Source organism: Pocillopora damicornis, chromosome 4 (genome assembly GCF_964200805.1).
Source record: "Pocillopora damicornis chromosome 4, jaPocDami1.2, whole genome shotgun sequence".
In the NCBI taxonomy this organism is placed as follows: domain Eukaryota; kingdom Metazoa; phylum Cnidaria; class Anthozoa; order Scleractinia; family Pocilloporidae; genus Pocillopora; species Pocillopora damicornis.
Window position 1 is genome coordinate 8,487,852 of NC_142673.1, and position 18,415 is coordinate 8,506,266.

At 37.6% G+C, this 18,415-nt stretch overlaps 2 protein-coding genes across 5 annotated transcripts; one reads left to right on the plus strand and one right to left on the minus strand.

Annotated features, from left to right (window-relative positions):
• Positions 1-564: 564 nt before the first annotated feature.
• Positions 565-7,055, minus strand: LOC113669063 (zinc transporter Slc39a7). The gene is made up of 3 exons (XM_027185053.2): positions 5,990-7,055; positions 3,923-4,140; positions 565-1,824 (listed from the first exon to the last, which is right to left on the minus strand). Exons 1-3 carry the CDS (start codon positions 6,882-6,884, stop codon positions 1,573-1,575), a joined length of 1,365 nt encoding a protein of 454 aa, XP_027040854.2. The 5' UTR covers positions 6,885-7,055; the 3' UTR covers positions 565-1,572.
• LOC113669077 (putative E3 ubiquitin-protein ligase makorin-1) lies at positions 7,045-18,083 on the plus strand. Of its 4 annotated transcripts, none has more exons than XM_089203885.1 (18): positions 7,045-7,166; positions 7,237-7,272; positions 8,188-8,263; positions 8,631-8,710; positions 9,438-9,501; positions 9,606-9,674; positions 10,656-10,718; positions 10,844-10,948; positions 11,793-11,839; positions 11,927-12,006; positions 12,607-12,670; positions 13,261-13,343; positions 14,257-14,335; positions 14,724-14,766; positions 15,260-15,327; positions 15,431-15,504; positions 16,300-16,384; positions 17,272-18,083. In XM_089203885.1, the coding sequence occupies exons 1-18, from the start codon at positions 7,150-7,152 to the stop codon at positions 17,363-17,365; spliced, it is 1,227 nt and encodes a 408-aa protein (XP_089060011.1). In that variant the 5' UTR covers positions 7,045-7,149; the 3' UTR covers positions 17,366-18,083. The 4 variants fall into 4 exon arrangements, with proteins under 4 accessions (XP_089060011.1, XP_089060012.1, XP_089060009.1 ...); XM_089203886.1 differs by having other exon boundaries at positions 10,844-10,930; XM_089203883.1 differs by having other exon boundaries at positions 7,062-7,272.
• Positions 18,084-18,415: the final 332 nt, after the last annotated feature.

Sequence of the window (18,415 nt, forward strand, 5' to 3'; positions counted from 1 at the left end):
TGGAACTATAGAAGCGAGACGCAGTCATTTTCAATGTAAGTAGCTAATCCGAAATTTTAATCGTTTTTAAATTGAAAGCATAATATACAGACTTTTTCCTCTTTTTTTTGGAACAAAGGGTAGTTTTCTGCCGACTAACACCCGTGGGTGGAGGGGTAGGGGTGGCGCTCCTCTCCAACGTAAGACATAAAGGTATTTACCATCTCAAATGGTTTGGCTTTTGGTCTGAAACGGGTGTACGTTTTGACTATTATGTTCCTTTTAGGTCGGGTACAGTTTTCTCAAGGACACGAAAGCGTAATGGTGTTTTATCCCTTCGACCCCTATGAGTGGCAAGTATTTATCGAGTAATTTCACCCTCCAGAATCACCCCTGAATCACTCATAAAGGCCACAAGAATAAAGGAAATGACTACCAACAAAGGAAGCTCTTGATTGCTAAACTAATTCTCCTTGTCAGCACCTTAGATGTCTGGAGAATATGAATACTGATATTGGCATTGTAAAGTCACTGCAAACAAACACCAAAACCCTTCTCTTTCCTTCATTCAGCAATCAAGTTGAGTCAGAATTTCTGGGTCCCTTTAATTCAAGTACTAAACCTCACAATAACCAACACTATTGACAAGAGTTGTAAAAATAAAAGGCACATAAAATAAAGTATTTGAATTGAAACATATTTAGTGCAAAACAACACAAATTCATATTTTCAACATGTCAACCTTAAATTCTGGTACTAAATGGATTTGACCTCCAGAAACGGGCAATTTAAGCAGTTATTGAAAGAAATTCATGAAACTCTGGTATGGAGGAGTCTTGTTGTCAAACTTAGTTATTCTGAACTTCAAATTATTTCTTTCTTCAAACAGCATGAGACATTAATGAATTAAACTGTTTTAAAGCTTGCATCAAAAATCCTAAACACTTTTGCAGCCCGCTAGAGAACCAAGCTAAAGGGACTTCATCACATGAGGAAAATGATTTGGAATTGGAATAATTTTTAAAAATGTGATTGATGTTGTCACCTGAAAAAATGGAATTAGTCTTAAATTCAATTTTTCTTTTCTTGCACTAATCTTATGACATTTCAGAATTTTCCAAAGTCCTTTAGATCTTTGGGATCAATTGGAAGCCCATACTGGGCCAATGTTTGATGCCACCGTTTTACTAGCCCACAGAACAGGTGTAATTTTTTTTTGTGTTATTCAGGTGGCTGACACTTTGTGCTCACCTCTCTTCAACTGAAAAATGCAAAAATTAGGTCTTTTCTGCACACTAATATTCTACCCACATTGCAAACAGTAAAACCCTTTGAAATTATTTTCTGGGTTAAAAAAAAAAGAAAAGAAAAAAAAACTGTCACTTTTCAGGGGGTGAATTTAAACCATTAGATAGTAAGTATTTACTACTTAATTTATATTTGCTGACGTCAGATTGTACTATTTTGTGTTCTGTAAGTCAGCAATCATAAACTTAAACTCCAAAGGCACCATCTCAACTTACTTTAGAGAAGACTTGCAGTAATGGATTTATCTTTAATCTCTTATGAGAACTTAAAATATTCTATAAAGAATTACTCGAATTTAGCAATAAGCACCATCATTAAAACTCCCACCAACATCCCCAGAATTTCTTTGATGGATTGTCCTAATTTAGTGTCTTCTAGCAATTCAGGAATAACAGACACTGTTGCAATGTAAATAAAACCACCAGCTGTGAAGGGCAGGATCCACAGTGTTGCCGATTCACCTATGTTTTCTGCTAGCAAGCCACAGAACGTACCGGCCAATGCTCCTGTGGCTGTCGTCAGTTGAAGAAACATTGCCTGAAAAGATCAATGCAAATATTAAGTCAATATATAATTATATGTTCCAAAACTGCAATTAAAGAGGGGGGAGGGGGCAGTAGATGGAGTCATAGGGGTGGCTGGTTGTTTAAATAATGTTTTACACAAATAGCGTAGTTTCATCTGGTATGCACCTGGCTAAATGTTTTAATATATATACTAAAACAGTGGATGGCATTGACAATGCTCTCTGATTGGCTACTCAAACTCCAAAAATCCGTTGCTATTCAACTCCAAGCAATACGCTTGGGATTTGTGCCCAAAATATTGTAATCGTTGCAGGAAGAAATGAGTTTAAATTATTTTTTATGCTGTATTATCTCAATGTAGTTACCATGGCTGATTAGATATCCACCACTAGCCACCTTTACTTTGGTGAATAGTTGTTAACACCTTAACTCCCGAGATCTGATTGCTAATTCTCCCCTTTAGCTTCTACACATCTCCTTGTAAATTAGTTGGATGAAGTGGGTGTTAGATCATGATATAAACTTCTAAGGTGACCTAACTAACTCAGTTAATGGTTAAACAGTTAACTAAGTCTTTCTTTGGAACAACTACCAACTTATGATTGGTCTCAAATCAATGACAGTCATATTGAACCCTGTTAACATTTTAAGGAGGCTTGCATGTCCCAAAAAAAAACTACAAAAATGACATTATGGGCTATTTGAAGAGGTTTGCACTTAGTTTGGTGGGTAATAATTCCCAGCCACCCCTAATATGATTCCAAATCAGCAAATCCTCATCAAACCAAGGAGGGAATAGAAAATATCAAATGGGAGGCATTTAATAACTCCCAAAAGTTGACATGTAACTTCTTCCTACAATATACATTTACTATCCAGCAAACCAGTAGAGAGGATGCTCAAAACTATCTGGTAGATAGAAGTTGTTGTCATGATCTAACACCAAATTCTTGTAACTACATGGACTGTAATTTCCGGCTGTTTACCTGCACAGCCGATTACCCGCACCAGCTGATTATTGCTTACGGTGAAAAAAAAAGTCAACAGATTACCCGCACTGGTGGATAACCCACATGTTATGTTATTCAACTTTTTGGTGGCAAAAACATGACATTAAGGTGATACATTTTGGTCTTCTGAAAGTTGTCTGTCTAACTTTTGAAAACTTGAAAGCTTCTTTGTTGAGTTTAAAGGTCAAAGAAATTCAGATGTGTGCACAATTCTGTGTCAATATTAGCATGTACTTTATTGATAAAATTATACAGTGAAAACACTAGTGGCCCATGCCCAAATCTCAATGTTTCATACTTGACAGAATGTGAATTTGTGGCCACATTTTGTGTGAGTGATTGTTCAGCACCATGTTGATTTGTTGAAAGAATGCAGGGTGAGTGCTAGAACTTGAATTATAAAGTACTGTTGGCAATTTCTGAAAAATATAGATATCTCCGGTTCTACTGGGCCTAACAAGTCCCTTAAAACGGGAAAATTATTTTTAGCTCAAGCTGGTGTTAAATGGAAATGTGTTACTGATGTACCAAATATCTTTGGATTATTTTTGTCACCATCAAGGTTTTGTTTTCGCGTATGCTGATGACAATTTGGGATCAATATCAGTATCTGGGCAACTGCCCACCTACCCCTCCCCTAACCCAACATTAACCTTAAATTGTTGTCAATTGACTGTTGTTGATTTAGGGGAGGGGTAGGTGGGCAGTTGCCCAGATACTGATATTGATCCACAATAATTTGTTTGTCACACAACTAATTGTGTGTGAAATAAACTTGAGTTGGCATCATGTTTTCATGCCACTTTGTGGCACTCTTAATACAATAAAATTCATTTGGGAGGTGGAAATGCATGTAGGTGAGAATTTTTTTCAATTCAACTACCAGTAGATTTTAAAATTGTCACGTAACCTGCACCTCCCTATTACTCGCAGTGGTGCATGTTTAATTCAAAATCAACAGATCACCTACAGGTAATTGGCCAGAAATTACAGTAGGTCTTTACCTGCGACAATACATGAATCAGGAAATAGTGTCATAGAAAAAGTACATGTACCAATGAAGAAACTCCTTAACACTGTGTTGCATGTTGCACTCACCTTTCTCTTGTTGCATCCTGATTGTACCAGGATAGCAAAATCACCAATCTCATGAGGTACTTCATGAAGAAGAATTGTAAGAGTGGTTATTATGCCGAGATTACGGCTCACAAGGAAAGAGGCACCTATGGCAAGTCCATCAGTAAAGTTATGAGTGAAATCAGCTGCAAGATTAAGGTAGCCTGCCACTTTGATATCCTCTTCATGATCATGTGGTTCTGCAAAAAGAAAAAGTTGATAATTTCTCTGATCTGATGATTAATTTCTTTCCTAGGTCATAAGCATTGTGAAAAAATAGGTAAATGTAGTGTTTTAAATTAAAACAGGGTATCAATTAAAACCCAGAACAGCGAAACAAAATAACCACAACGAAACAAGCCAAACCACCCAACCAACCAATCAAAATGGCCATAATGAACAAAACAAAACAACTGCTGTGACCAAAAAAAAACACTACAACTATCGAGATAAGTGGAGGATGAAATGTCATGGAAAATGTTGATTTCACTTCAGATATTCTCTCCCATTTAGGCATTTAAATGTTAAGGCTATCTCATGGTACTTTATCATTTTGGTTGTTTCAGCTGTTTTGTTTTGCTGTTTCAGGTTTTTAGTACATATCTTTAGACAGAAGTATTTGTTGATTCTCCCCACCTGTTTACTTTATCATGTTTTGATATAGTAAGGAGAGGTAACAAGTTAAGCCTTACACTACCATGATTGACCATGACAGAATTTCTCCTTACAATCTCCATACAATTTAGGGGATTTTAAGATGATCCAAAACCAAATTTTCCAAAGTCACTTAATAAGAAATGCATAGAAGACAGTCAGGAGAATTGCTATTGACATCTTTGAAGTGAGAGGGTTAGCCATTTATTTAAGATATTGGTAAGGAAAAAAAATCTGATGATAACTTAGCAATATTTGTAAGCCAAAGTGTTAATTACAGACAGGTACTTTATTTGAATATGGAAATAAATATCACCAAAACTTGATTTGTAATTATCAAAGAATAACCACAGATATAGATGACTGTGGTTTTCTTTCAGGGTGCTATTAGTTCACAAATAATTTGGATTAAGACATTTATGAAAAGTTCTAGTAATAATTTAAATTGCAATTTTCTAAACTGAATGATTAAATTTATTCCAAAAATAATGTTTAATATGGATTTCAATTAGGGATAGTATTGGAAGAGTACAGTTTCCGTGGCAGCAGAACATTCAGTAGGCTTTGAAACCTGTTCCAATTGCTGTTTGTTACCATAATTACACGAAAAAACGTTTACCTCGTTCGAGAACTGGTTGTGTAGGTAGAAATGTTAAATTTTATTTCAGAATATGTCGATTCAAAGAGGAAAATATTCGAAAATTATGACAGACAAATAAGTAAGGAGCGAGAAAAATTACATATAAAAAAGCGAAGATTTCGTTTAAAACTCGAAAGAAAGGTCAGCGAGGAAAAAATGTTAAATAAAATTCGCAAATTCACACTGAAGCCTCTGAAAACTCATTGAGAGCACGAACAATAGCGCCTAGTGTTTACCCAGCCACGAGGATTTATTTCACTTTGACACGTTGACGAAACTTGAAATTTGCATATCGATTTTCGCGAGTCACTGAGGATATGTGATATATTGATTTTTACACTCGAAAATTTCAAAAAGCTGAAATAATACACTTAAAATTAATGAATTTTGTTAAAATAAAAAAAAAGATACTGTGGGAAAGTACAGCTGTGAACTAAGTGCTGTAAAATCGATGTTCAGGCAACGGGAGATGGTGAGATTTTAATGATCGATTTTGTAATTTGGTTTTGCGTTTGGTGGAAAGCGTGACCGACTATTAATAGTGATCAAAAACAAACAGTCGCACAGTACAAATTGAATAAAATTTGACGAGACCCTCTTACGTGTCAAATAATATTGCATACGAACTAGGTGAAAAAGAGTTTTGCTGGAAAAGTGAAATTAAAAATTTAAAAAGCGTGACTCGATGTATTTAGCTTCATGTAGGTAACAATGATCTCTATCTTAAATGGTTTTGTAATAAAGAAGCTTTATACCTGACGCACTGTCTGAGTTACTGTCCTTCTCTGTTGCCTCGTCTGTCTTTTTTCTCTTCCGTATTTCTTGATCAGTCTCTCCTGATATGGAATCGTCATGTTCATGTCCGTTCTTCGGAGACACATCACCGTTTTTAGCTACAATTTTCGGGGCACTATGTGAATGGCCATGCCCTCCCTTTACAAGCCGAACAAATTTCTCGACCATCAAAAAGGCAATCAAACCAGCTAAAACCCAGAGACCGACAGCCATTTCTGAAGAGTGGTCATGATGATGCTCGCCGTCGTGGCTGTGTTGATGAGAGTGAGAATGCTCGTGGCCATCACCGCTTCCGTGCGAATGCGGAGAAATCGCATGGGGGATCAGATGAAGAAACGCATCTCCAAGAAGGCCTCCTGAAGCGAAGGCTAGAAGGATCTTCAACAGCGGTTGTTGTTCGGCCGAGTTGCTTTGAAGTGGAATAAAGAACAAGATGAAGAAGGGTGCCGCGCTGATAAGTAAAGTTGCTCCAATTGCTTGAAGCCATTTAGTTGTCAAGTTTCCATCGCGGGATGGTAGCTTAGAAGAAGAGCTTGTTCCATGATGAATGTACTTCTGCTTTTCATAATGATCATGGTTGTGGCTGTGATGATCATGGCCGTGGCCGTGGCCGTGGGAATCATGGCTGTGGTCGTGTGAACCATGGCTGTGGCCCTGTGAACCATGACTGTGGCCGTGATGATCATGGCTGTGGCCGTGGCCATGATCATGACTATGTCCATGAGAGTGATGTTTATGTCCCTCCTCGTGAGAATGTCCGTGTTCTACTTCAACATCGTGGTCGTCATTTTCCAATCCGTGCAGCGCTGAAAAGAATAAAAGGGAAAGAAAAACACAAAATATCATTCGGACCATTGCAAAACACAGTTTTCTCGTAGATGACAGCTTGTTTGCGATCGATATAGCAATTTGCCGGTATTTTAGGCCTGTTGTACTTTTTGTCAGCTGGTTGACGTGGCAAGCATGCGTGTATCCACCTCTTCCGTAGTCCTATTCCCGCACGAGACTGGTCAGCGGTTACCGAAACTTGTCAATATAAAGCATTAAATATTCACTTTCCCACTGCACTCCACACTTGACCGGAATCTTTCAATCAGTGGCGCAATTTGGTGTTTCCAAAATGGCTGTTCATCAAGGGTAAAGTTTATTCACGGTCACTGTCTTAAATCATGGTAAATAATCCACAACTGATCTTTTTTCCCCGTAGATCGTCATTAGCACAAACAAAGCAAATCTTGTGCAGGTAAGTACACCCATGTGTACAATCTGTTTCTACGTTACCGGCTTTCTCTTTGTGTGTAATTTTAGTCTTGTTGTTTTAAGGATCTCAATTCTTTCTCTAGATGTAAGTATCGATCGATGCAAGTAAAACTTTCCATCGAATCGTGTGACTCGTAGCCTGCATGTGGCGTCAAATTTCGCGTTTTGTTCTGTTGTAAATGTTTTTTTTTTACAACCGGAGACCATTTTAGATATACCATATGCCTCACTAATGGCATTTCATTATGTAATAAAGAGTACTCAATGATTCAGAGAATAACTATGTCGAAGTCAAATTTTCTCATATACTCAGCATCAGGGTCCCCAGGTTTACAGAAAAAAGAGTCATCTCCCGAGGATTTCTGTGATGGGTGGAGGTGGGGTTGGATTGGGGACTAAAGCCACTTCTCATTCTGTTCTCTGCCACCTTCCATTCCAATGGCCTGGCTCACGTGGAGATACCTTCCTTGTTTATTCATTAACAGATACTAATCGCTTTTGTCAGAGGTTCAGCTTTCTAAGCTTTTTTTTCAGTGATCCCACTACTTCCTCAACCCCTCCTCTCTAGATTACATTGTCTTTATTGTGTTCCCTTATTATTAATATTATTGTTATTATTATTACTATTATCATTTTCATAAAAATTATTATTGATACCATTATTATTATTATCCATTTCATTATTATCATTAATATTATCATTATATTAGTATTCATCCTGTTGCAGGTATTGATTGGTTTATCAGAGCAGTTAGCTACATAATGATATACATTAAAAAATACATGCTTCTGATTGGCTGAAAACAAGTGCCTTTTTCACGAAACACAAGTGTAAAGTTGTGACCTGAGTGCAAATTACAAATAGCACATAATTGACATTTATGTATTTTTTATTAAGGTATTACATGCATGGAGTCTGTAGAGAAGGAGAGAACTGCCAGTATTCTCATGATTTGAAGGAAAAGCCCTCCATGGTAATTGATCAAGAACTTTAACCAAAAAGATAATATAATTATGTTGTGAGTAACAATGTGTCTGTCCTTGTAAATTTTTTCACTGTCTAGATGTAAAGCAATATGTGATCCCCTTGTTGCACATAGTAAAGTTCCTAGGTCCTTCCCTTTTATACTTCTTTTCAACACATAATTCTTCAGTAATGAATAGCAAAGCATTGACCTTTTCTAGCATCTTGTGGTGCAGCCTTGATTGGTAATTTTGTGATTTGTTTCCCAACTATCAAGCAATTAGTTCTTCTAAAGACATTTTCTTCCTCTCCTATAAAAAACCCCTATGTGTTTGACACAAAAAGTAAGTATCATGAAAAACTGTTTTTTTGTGAAGGTTTGTAAGTACTATCTCCAAGGGTCATGTTCATATGGAAATAGTTGCCGCTATGATCACGTGAAGCCATCTTCTGGAAGGTATAACATTATTTTAGGCCTGCATGTTTGTTTCTTACTAATTATGAGATCATAACCTCAGCTAATACCTGGCTAAATACCCAGTATATTGTCCAGGTATTTTTATAGTAATATTTTGTAGCCAAATCCTGTTTAATGTAGCTTGTAATTTTCTGTTATTTGGAAGTGGTTTAAAATGAAATTGTGATCATTGTAAGGTAGGCGCAATTGAGAGGTGGAAGTAAAAGGTTGAGAAGGAGCCCAGATGTTTTTTTAAAGGCAGAAAGCATCTGGATGTTGAGGATTCTTTTCCTTGGTGCTTATTCTTTAATGCCAAAGAGTGACTAGTTTCTAATTTCTCCATACAGTATTGCCCCTAAATCAAATATGAAGGTCACAAGAATAAAGAGTAGTAACCACCAACTAAAGCAGCTTTTGATCATTGAACAAATTCTCCTGTATTCTCCAATAGTCTAAAAGACCAGTATGAAGAGTATGGCTGCATAATGATGTAAGGGTGTAAGGGTAATCACAGATCTGTTGTTGTTATCATGTAGTTAAGAATTCTATCAGGGCTTCTCAGTCATGAATCTGGTTGTTGTCAAAGCCCACCTGATCGAAGTACTTTCACCACACTTTTAGCCACCATTTGCATCTCAGAAAAGAGTGTGCTTAATTAAGTCACCAATATAAGGGAAGAGAAATATATTGTCAAAGTAGCTTGAATATTGTTTTTTATACATTACAGGATAAGAACTTATTCGGGACCAAAACCGATACCACTTCTCCCAAAGAATGATGATAAAAGAGAGGTACTGGTAATTTAATGTGTATCACTTTGATGTCAATGTATTGGGTGGCCTAGTAGGTTAAAAATATACCTTGATTTCTGTTTTTTCTTTTCAATCTTTAACAGATGGTTTCCCTCACAAAGCAGAAGTCAAAACATCCTAAGAACTGGGCAGATGCAGCTGTATTTGTTCCAGTAAGTGATAGGTGAAGGTGGCAGCTGTATCAGTTCAAATTGTTTGGTTTTGTTGATATACTGTCAATGCCCTTTGTACTCTGGATTGAGCTGTCTGGTTCTCATTCCCAGTTGGAGTGATCGCATGATATTAGGACTGTGTACGACAAGTATGCTATCTGTGGAGTGATGATTACAACCAACTGAGCTACAAAGCCACCCTTTGGGAGCAGGGAACCCTTTCACTTATGTCTAGAAATGCATGCAATAATGAAAATGGCAGATCTGATGAAAGGAAATTTCGTTAAATGGAATTAATGTTCATGAATTTGAAGATTTTGGCAAATTTTTAGTCAAATTTGTCAAAATGAAATCAGTGTGGCAGATTTGGTGAATTTTCACCATTTTTGTTGCTGCATGCATTTCTGGACATATCTCAACTCTTTAACCCCTAAGGGTGACTAGCATCTAATTTCTCCCAACAACATGACCTCTGAATCATACATTAAGGTCATGAGAATAAAGGAAATGATCACAAAGTAATGAAGCACCTGAATGCTAAACAAATTCTCCTTGTTAGCACCATGAGAAATGTATAGAGAGCAGCATGGAGAATATACATAATGATATCAGAGTGTAAAGAGTTAAATATACTGCACTCTCAGCAAGTGGCTTTGTAGCTCAGTTGGTAGTAACACCTAACTAGCATCTGGGAATGACATTCACTCTGACGAAGGGCTGATGCTTGAAATTGAAGTTTTGAAACTCCTCTCGGTGAACTCAGTTGATAATACCAAATAACCCTGAGCAATATGCTCTTCCACTGACGCAGCATCACAGTTTCTTTAGAAACTTACCCCCTTTATTGCTAGCATCTGGGAGGCATTGTTGAAGCCTGGCTTTTTTTCAGGTTTCTTTTACAATTTCTGTGTTTACTTAAATTGCAGATCACCTCCTATGATAATTGCTTTTAATTACTTAATTTATGTTTTACTTTGCAAGGGCCAGGCCCTCATGTGCAAAGGTCAGGAGTTGTCAGACAAACAGCCAGGGGATACAGATTCTGTAAGTTCTCCTGAACCTTACAATGAAGATGTATATATCTGATATTTTTCATTTCACAAAGTAAGTTCTTGAATATTGTATAAAGTTTCTTTTTTTAAACAGTGTTGCTGATTTTTCATCATCAGGGTACAGGTACCCAATCATATTCTGCAGCAGCACAGTGTGGGGTTGAATTTGTGGATGAGCTTGCTAATGAAGAAGCTTCTGAAACAGTAAGTCATGAAAGTCAGGCAAGTGTAAATCTTTATATATCAAGAAGGCCAAAACTTAACATAAAGTAAAGGTTTAGTTCAAGAAACTTTTTCGCATGGGCAACAAGTAGCAATTAAATACTTTTATTAAAATCACATGATGGAACAATTTTATGGCCTAGAAAGGCCAACATGTAGAATCGTTTCTATTAAAACTTAATACAAAAGATGAGATGTTTTGACGACATTTCTTTGCTTACCCAGGAAGGATCACGAGAGTTAGACTTACTGTATTTCCTCATCAAGCACCCAGGTGCTTCTTTAAAATTTGGCTTAAAGGAGAGGTGCTTAATGAAAAGGAGGTGCTTATCAAGAAGAAACTATTAACCTATACTGATTCTGCTGTATTTAAAGCATAAAAAAATATAAATGAAGTGGAATAGAAACAGGCTTTCCCTATATCCTCACTATTAAGAAAGTGAACGAGGAGAGGGGGTGCTTATTTTAAAGGGGTGCTTATTTGATATTTTTGCCAAGGGGAGGGCACTTATTTGTAGGAGGGTGCTTATTCAAAGGAAAGGAATTGTTAATCCTTTAACTCCCATGACTGACCAAGACAGAATTTCTCCTTACAATATCAATACAATATCAAGCAGACAAATGATGAGAATAAGGAAAAATATTAATTAGGGGATTATTAGTTGATCCAATACCAAATTCTACAAACTAACATAATGAGAATCATATGGCAGACAGTAAGGAGAATTACTAGTGAGATCTTGGGAGTTAAAGGGTTAAGGCATGAGAGCTTATTTGAGGAAATATGGTATTTACAACTGCTGATCAGTTTCCACTTTTGCCTTTTTTTGTCTTTGTATTTTAGCTCTGCCCTTTTGCTGCAACATTAGGAGATTGTCCTTTTATAGAGCAGTAGGTTAATTTTCTTTCCGCAACATTTGACTTTGATCTTGAGTGATGTCTTTCCAAACTCAATCAGGTTGTTTTCTTGATTTGTAGATGTAATTATTTACATGGTTTGGAATGTGAATATTGTGGGAACAAATGCCTTCATCCTTTTGACTTGACACAGCAACAAGGTAATACTATGTGACGTTGTCATTGACTTGTAACATTTTGTTACGGGTCAATGATGGGCTAAATAAATGTGATTTTAATACTGTTTATGGTCACTCCTTAAATTTTGACTGCAATGATAAATATAAAACCTCCGGCCACTCACTTAGGATCTGTACATGCAAGTGACAAAAACTGAGGTGGAAGGACCAGAGGCAGGTCAAAAGGGTGGGCTACGCAGGTCATGACCTATTCCCCTATCAGACTTGTGGATTGATTTTACAACTTTCCTGACACCAAAATTTGTGCTACCACAAGATTGCATATAACTACTCAATAGGGAGAGGAAGGTGAAAGTAATTTTGGCCTCTCCCCTCCCCTTTAAAAATCCTTGGATGCATTCCTGTGAGCAGTTTCAAAGAAAACCACAATTGACAAATTATCTGACTGAAGAGCATGCCCAGGGATTTGGTCTTAAGTGTAAAATGGTGGGACAAGTTAGGCACATATGGAGTGCATAGTTAATCACTTAGATGGTTTATGTTATATTTGTCTGGGTTTTACTTTTCCAGGAATTTACCATGGATGTTTGTTTATAAATGTGGTGTGATTCTTTACTTTAGAACATCGCCAAAGCTGTGTTGAAAGTCATGAAAAAGACATGCAACATTCATTTGCAGTGCAAAGGTATAAGTCAGGTTAAAAATACACTGATGACAATTAAACAAATCAAGACTGCTGACATACCATATTTCCTCGAATAAGTGCCAGGGTGGGGAGGGGGGGAGCTTATCTAGTTAGCAAAGCAATAAGACAAAGAAAACAAAAAGAACAGATAATGTACTTAAAGGAACTCTGCAAGCACATGGAGATAGGTAGAACTGGAAGTGACTTAATGGAAAATAAACTGTCCTCCTCTACTGAATCTGTTGTAGTTGAAATTTGAAAAAATTTGAAATAAGTAGCAATAAAAACAAGTTTTCCTAGTATCCCTATGTATTAAGAAAGTGAGGGAGGAAGGGGGGGGGGTGCTTATTTGAGGTGTGCAGTTGATTGATGTTGCAGCCTTGGGGATGGAGGCTTATTGGGGTAAGGGTGCTCATTAGAGCGTGGGCACTTATTCAAAGAAATATGGTATGCCAATTTTGGGTCAAACGGGGATTTTAATTTTTTTAAGCCAATCTAAATGCCTGGCTAAGGCACTTTCCATTCTATATTGAGTATCTGGGGGTATTCAAGATAAAGTTGAGGGTGTCATACTGATTTGTTACTAACAGGAGTTTAGATGTGACATGTGGAATCTGCTTGGAAGTTGTCAAATCAAAAGCAAATCCCAGTGAACAAAGATTTGGAATACTCAGTAAGAAGAATCTATAGAATAATTTATAATGGTAATTGAACTGAGTGGAATGCAATTTGGGCTGAAATCATATGCGTGATTTCAAAATCGAATTTGCACGCAGTGCGAGTTCGATTTGAAATCGCAAGTATGATTTCAAACCAAAATTGCATGACACAAGGTTCAATTACCAATTTATTACATCCATTTTGAAATCACCCAAATTCAGGATTTGGTCAGTTCAAATATTTTACTGATGTAGTACTGAGCTGGTTTGAAATTAAATTCATCCATTTTTTTAGGGCAAAAAATAAGAGTTTTGGAAACAAAAGTTGCAAAATTTGCCACATGATACTCTTTGTCTTTCACTTTCCTGCAATTTGATTGGTTACTTTAAACAAGCCTTGAAATCTAATTGGCTGTTTTGTTTTTAGTGAAGCCTCCTCATTGGCTGGGAAAAAGATGTGATTCAAGACAAAAAATGGTGCGATTCGTTAATAAATCGCACTAATTAGAGCCAATCTAGATTCAAAAGAGAGAGATAAACTTAAAAGCTTCTATAAACCCCCTTCTCTCCAATTTTGTTCATCCTCGACTTTGTTGGATCTTATTACTAATTCTCCGTTGTGTCTGTCATACAATTCTTATAATGTTAGTTTGGAGAATTTTGTTTTGGATCAACTAAATTCCCTTACTGATATTATTCTTTATTCCCCTCACTTGTCTGTTTGATATTGTATTGATATTGTGAGAAGAAATTTTATCTTGGTCACTATGTGAATTAAAGGGTTGAGCAGCTATTTGTTTTCTATTTGTGATCAATTCAGTGCTCAGCTCTCAATGGCTGGATTTGGCTTTTACAGTTTTGCATAACAGATGCTTGTTGGTGGCCAAATTTGCTAAAAATTTACTTTCATCTCTAAATCACTTTCAGCTGACTGCAACCACTCTTTCTGTTTGGCTTGCATTCGCCATTGGAGAAATACATCTCAAAGTAAAAACAAAGTTGTAAGGTACAAATTTCAGTCTGAGTAACTGCACACCTACCCCTCCCCTAACCCTTCTTTAAACCTAATTTGTTGTCAGTCAACTGTTGGTGGGTTAGGGGAGGGGTAGGTGCACGGTTGCCCATTGATCAAATTGTTAAAATACTGATTACTAAGTGAACACAATGTTTTATCAGTTTAATGTGATGTTAGATAGGAACATGTTCAATTCATACAAGTTGGTGATCATTTCCTTGTATTCTTAACCTAACTGTGTGATTTAGGGGCGATATTGTAAGGAGAAATTAGATGCTGGTCACTCAGGGGTTAAAGGGTTACTGCTCAGACCTTTTTACAGTATCGTATACGGAATGTTTATCGCCACTTTGACATTATTCCATCCTCGTTGTTCTAGAATGTGTCCAGTTTGCCGAAAACCATCTGCATTTGTTACCCCGGTGAGTATTTTACCTTTGGACTTCTCTGATCCAGGAATTTTGCAGGAGTGTCAAAAGTTATCTTGGATTGCATTTGCTATATCCCTGGTTTTGCTTTGCTTTTCCCTGTGATTAATCTACAAAACTCGCGTTACTCTCTCTACCCATCAGGTATAAAAGTTAAGCCAATCACAACTTGGTCGCCTGTGACTCCCGCGCTTCAGACAGTTTGGTTTGAGCTCTCAGTGACTCTTAAATGTATTTTTCCCCATCAGAATGGCCGTTGTGATTACTTTGGATTTACGACACTCACTCGAAAAGTGCTCCAAGTCTAGAAAATCAAATGCAAAAAAAAACCTGCGTTTTGCTTTGCTTTTTGTTCTTACCGGCTCCATATGTTATGAATCTGTTTCTCCGATTGGTCTGCAAGATTGTATTACTTGTTGTCACACGATGTTTAATCGAAATGAGCTCAGCTGTGCAAAATTTTCAGTGCTTTCTTGATGTCTTCCAGAGTGAAGTGTGGATTGATGATCCAGTCGAGAAGAAGAAGCTTATAGAAGACTACAAATCTGCTCTAAGGTTCACTGAGTAATTGTGTGTTCTTTTGTGGAATCAAATTTACAATGCTCTACCGCTCATGTTCAATGACATTCAAATCTGAATATATAATTTTTTTTTCCAGGGAAAAGCCGTGTAAATATTTTGCGCAAGGAACCCGGACGTGTCAATTTGGCGCTAGTTGCTTCTACAAACACGGTATGGAATGAAATGAGAAACTTTGCGTTCTTTCTTTATGAAGATTTTTCTCGAGCACTGGCGTTACCTAGTCTCTCGCAGCCGTTGTTGGTCTCGTCACGCCACGGGCTCTCTCCCCACCAACGAGAGAGCGCGTGGCGTGACGACACCAAACATGGCGTTACCCGTGTTCCTCATTTTTAACTAGTGTAGCGAGAAACTGTTTTAAACAATCTGGCTGCGATTGCTTTCTTTAATGGTTGTTCATCCGAAGGAGCGATGTCATGAGATTTAATCTTGTGGAGGGGGGGAGGGGAGGGTTAAATGCTGTCCTTCGTTGGAAGGAAAACTTTCAGATAAGAGTTTGTCGTGGTAGGCAAAGTTGGCTAGGACGGCTTTCCCGGATAACATTGGTTTTTCATCTATTTTGGGCTACGAAACGATGGGTTGTGAAACTAAAGGTCGTCGCAAATTGCACACTCGTTTTTTCCCGCGGAACGATGTTAAGGATAGAGAGGACTGTAACAAAATGAATAATTTAGGCAAGGTGCTAATGATAGCCGTTGCCTCAGTTTGTTGTTGATTGCTGACGTTACAATAAAGTAATCTCCCTTCCCCCTCCCCCCTCCCCCCAGCAATTACAATGTATTCTTGAGAATCTATTTTTTATACATATAGAATGTTGGTGAGTTGAAATATGTCATCGCCAGGCTCTTTAATAGTGCTTAAAGTTACTGTAGTAAACAAAAACATGCCGCTCTCTGGGGCACCATTTTGGTAGAATTGTGATTTCGACCCATTGTTGTCATTATGTAGCATATCCAGACGGAAGAGTCGCGGAGACAAAGCTAAGGCATTGCAATACTTCGGAAGGAAATACCAAGGTTGTACAAACCTTCAGGTCAGTTGTGGTGTGAACACCGAAGTCACAAATAATTAACAACTATTCACTTCAATGACGGTGGCTAATGGTGAATATTTACCGATCCACGAAGCGGCTCGGTAAATATCCGCCGCAAGCCACCGACACTGAGGTGATTACTCGTTTTAGTACATACTAAAACAGTTAGATAATGTAGCACGAGATATTATTTTTATTTTATTTTATTCCAGTAGCGATTTCAATGTTTCCGGGCGCAAATCCTGCGCTTTGCTCAAAGGTGAATAGTAAAGGCTATTCAGAGTTTGAGTGGCCAATCAGAGCGCTCCTTCAACGGTATCCACTGTTTTGGTAAAAACTAAAGTTCTACATTTGCGGATTGATAAGTTGTACCACCAATTTTAAATGGCCATTTCAACGAGTTCTGAACCCTTCGTTTTCAAAATGAGATCAAGAGAAAAACTTTGAGAAAGAGAGGTACATTTGCTGTTATCCTCGGCCATCTCAGAAATGAACTGAGTTAAGTCAGTCCTTGAACAATGAAGGACTGAGAAGTACTGCCTAAGGGGATTGGATTCGAGCCCATCCGGGTCTTTAAGGTATTTTTCTAGGCAAGACACTCTACTCTTGCCATGGCTAGGACCTAAGGGAGGTTGGGAAGAGGGCGTAATAGTAATGAAAATTTTTTAATGATCAACTTCATGAGACAAACCTTTCCGAGTACCATATTTTGACGACATCTGTGATTTGCTCCTGAACAGATACACGTAATCTGTTTGTCAAATTGACAACATTCATTAAGCACGAAGCATCTTCAAGTTAACAATTCTAAGGACATATGTTGTTTAATTGTTGCTGTTGCTACATTTACTATTGTCATTCTGATTTTTCGATAAACTTTCGTTCAGATTATGGGACTTTCTTGAAGCCTTAGAAGACGAAAGAACTAGTGCAGAAAACACAATAATTTTTCTGCCAGACTCAGATTCCGACACAGACTGAAACGATCGGAGACTGATACAGCAGACTTCAGATAAGGACACCTAACTGTGCGGAGGAGCCAGGGTTTCCTGAGATGGTGCATTGATACTCCAATAAGCAACAAAGTTAAAAACGTGAAGTGCAGTACCTCCACTCTTTCATTAGAAGGGGGCAATTATATATGCATTTTGAAGCGTGTGTGAGTTGGCCCCTTGTTGTGTGACTACTACATTCAACTACCGTAATAAATTTGCGAAAAAAGATAATAACTTAAATGTAAGCGTACGGCATTGTCTAGCGTGACTTATGGTGGCGTGTATTGATTAAATTCTACCTAAAAACTGTTATAAATTTGCGTAAACAGATGTCTCAGGTGACGTCGTTCCGTTTAGTCAATTCTTTGCAACGCAGTATAGTACTCTCTTCAAAATCTCAAACTGACGTTGAAACCCGTAACCAGTTAAGTCAGCCACCATCTATCTTCAGCTTTCAGTGGAAGCGCTCCTAATCGATCTTTTTTTTTTCAATTCGTTCTTATCATCAAAGGAATCGATAACTGATTCTTTCTAAAGACTATGGTGAAGTTACTGAAAATAAGTAGGAATAATAGTGTGTAATCCTTATAGAAAAGCGAAAGATTGTAATTTCAAATTTTGTGGATCGACACTTCATCAGAAAAAAAAATGCACACGTCAAATGTTGAATAAAGAAGCCTTCAAGGAGGCCCTTATTACTGGTGTTGCAGGACGCGCGTTTCTCCTCCCGCAGAAAGATTTTAGAGTCAGGGTGAGGTTGCAGGTGGTCTGGCACCGATAATGCCTCGTTATTAGTGCGAGACCCCTTACAGACCCCTCGCAAGCTCGCTTTACTCAGACGTCATACTTTCCCGGGAATAACAGACTCTATCTCGGGGCAGCTGATTTTCTCTACTTTTTGTGCTTGTGAAAGAAGCTAAGGGTTACCAGCTACATGCAACCTTGCAGGATAGGGCACTGTTCGACCGAGCGTCGTAGTAATCATAACGGAAAGAAAAATATCTCGAGGATCCAAGGAGAACTCAAATAGGAACAA